At 33.7% G+C, this 2306-nt stretch overlaps 1 protein-coding gene across 1 annotated transcript; it reads right to left on the bottom strand.

Annotated features, from left to right (window-relative positions):
* Positions 1-338: 338 nt before the first annotated feature.
* On the bottom strand, positions 339-1747 carry LOC145086283 ((S)-8-oxocitronellyl enol synthase CYC2-like). The gene is made up of 2 exons (XM_079024034.1): positions 1042-1747; positions 339-963 (listed from the first exon to the last, which is right to left on the bottom strand). Exons 1-2 carry the CDS (start codon positions 1719-1721, stop codon positions 498-500), a joined length of 1146 nt encoding a protein of 381 aa, XP_078880160.1. The 5' UTR covers positions 1722-1747; the 3' UTR covers positions 339-497.
* Between the last annotated feature and the right edge of the window lie 559 nt (positions 1748-2306).

Below are 2306 nucleotides of genomic sequence, written 5' to 3'. Positions count from 1 at the left end.
TTTATATTACTAATCCAAATCATGCACCAAAAAATTTGAAAATTAAAGAACCAATCCGGTGATGACGATGGAGAAGACTTGGATGGAGATAAATAATTATAGTTTATGATAGAATTTGAATAATTAAACTTTGTATTGATTTAATATTTTATAGAATTTGTATGTGTTTATTTTATGAAACTTTTGGGAAATGTTGCAAAACTGTCGTTAAATCTATGCAAAGTTTTCAGCGACGACAATTGTCCTCGCTAAATATGTTTAACTTATGATATTATTGATAACTTTAGCCACATGCTAAAAGTAATCATTTTCTTAAATATTACTTTTCACCATTATATGTTATCATCGCAACAAATTATCGATTATTTTATTTCATAAATCAGTAGTACTGCATTTGTTTGTAACAACTTGGAACATAAAGTAATTACACATAGCCCATAACTAGCGTATTTATTCCAGCAAATAAAAATGATCTACAGTCTATGTCTATGCAATGCCTATGGAAGAATATTCATTTGCTTCAACCTCTCAACCCATACCACGATGCTAGCAAGTGTATTTTCAAACCCAAGAAACCCAAATTCTCTACTCTTGTTCATGCTACAAACATGTTGAAACTCGAACTTTAAAATTGCATTAGATGCATCGACGCAAGTTATCTCCTCCAGCTTTGTCTTGTACAATCCATTTTCTTCAACGATTCTATCCCAAACTTCTCCTTTATCCTTCATGTAATCAACAAAATCAAACTTGTCGCTCTCATCAAATGGCACAAACTCAACATCAAACGCATCACAAAGCACTCTCCATAGCTGTTTCCATGTAAACACATCACCATTAGTGCAGTTAAAAGCTTGATTCTTAGCTTTGTCTGTCACCGCAGCCCATATTTGCTGATCGGTTAGCACTCTAGCATCACTCGCATCCCAAAAGTGTTCCCAGCAGTACTTATTGCCAAAATACCTATAACATACATACAAACAAAAACATATAAGTTAATTTAAGATATGATTCAAAGGAAGATCAAGATAATTTGCATACCTGAATGGATGGTTTTCCTGTTTACATATTAGTGCATAGACTGAAAGCGTGAGAAGTTCATTAAAGAAACTTCTTGATGATGCACCGATGATTATGGATGATCGATGTATGGAGTATGTAAAGGATTCTGGGTAGGAAGCTACAATGTCTTCCAAAGCATAGTAGAAGTTTGGAAATGGTATTCTAGGGTAATCTTCTCTAAATGGTGGATCATGAGGAACTAGTTTAGCTGAAAGGGAAGGGTCAAAAACAGGACCCATATATTGTTTTGTTCCTGTTTGCAATGTCACATGCTTGAGTTTTGAGTCTTGAGAGGAAGTTAACGCGTTAAGGACATTGGAAAGCATAGTAGAGTTAAGGGAAATGTTAACTTCTTCACTTTCATTAACGCTTATAGCAACCCAAAAGAGATGAGTGACTTTGGAGGAACGTGGAGAGAGGAGTTTTTGTGTTTCTTCTTGGTTTAGGGTGTCCAGAATGAGGTAATTGTTAAGAAGAGAGGATGGGAACCACGGTGGTAATGACCGCCGTGATACACCATAGATTGCCCACGGACCACCTAATGCCGTTGGCTTGTTTAAGGCTTCCGTTAAGGCAACACCCACCATGCCGGTGACCCCAACAATAAGAGCCACTGGTGAAGCAGGGTGTCCTTCCTCCATTAATGTTTGCGTATGCATGTGAGAGAAATAGATATAGATGCATAAACTTTGGTTAGAGAGATCACTTATATAAGAGTAGACACTCTATTTCTTTCCCTAGGTTATAACCGATATAGTTGATAGTAAAAAAAACTTATAGAATAAAAAAAATACTTTATTTAGTCATATAAGTACAAACAAAATTTTATAAATAATAATTGATGTATGTATAAATAATATTTCAATTAATTTAAATTAATGACGATAAACGATCCTTATTTACCAACCGCAATCATATATATAGTTTTTAATTTTCTAAGTTATTTCATTATTTGTTTATGAGGTTTCTTCAAAAACTTTCTAACTCCGATATTTTTATTTACCGGGTTATCAAAAATGAAGATCCGTCTGCTTAGCATATTCTTAATCAAATATAATGACAAAACTGTAAATTTGGTCCTTGTGGTTTTCAAAAACCTTTGGATGGGGTCCAAAAAGTTTTCGACTTGCATGGAAGGTCCAAAATCAAGGTTTTTCTGTGTTTTTGGTCCAAAAAAACTTAAAAAGACGATTATACCCTTTTATTTTCTTTTTTGTATTTTTTATAATTATTCTAATGTTATT

The sequence above is a fragment of the Lactuca serriola genome, chromosome 2 (genome assembly GCF_051521515.1).
Source record: "Lactuca serriola cultivar US96UC23 chromosome 2, Lser_US96UC23_V15, whole genome shotgun sequence".
NCBI classification, from domain to species: domain Eukaryota; kingdom Viridiplantae; phylum Streptophyta; class Magnoliopsida; order Asterales; family Asteraceae; genus Lactuca; species Lactuca serriola.
The sequence above is the reverse complement of the archived record's forward strand: the minus strand, read 5'-3'. Positions and strand labels throughout refer to the sequence as shown.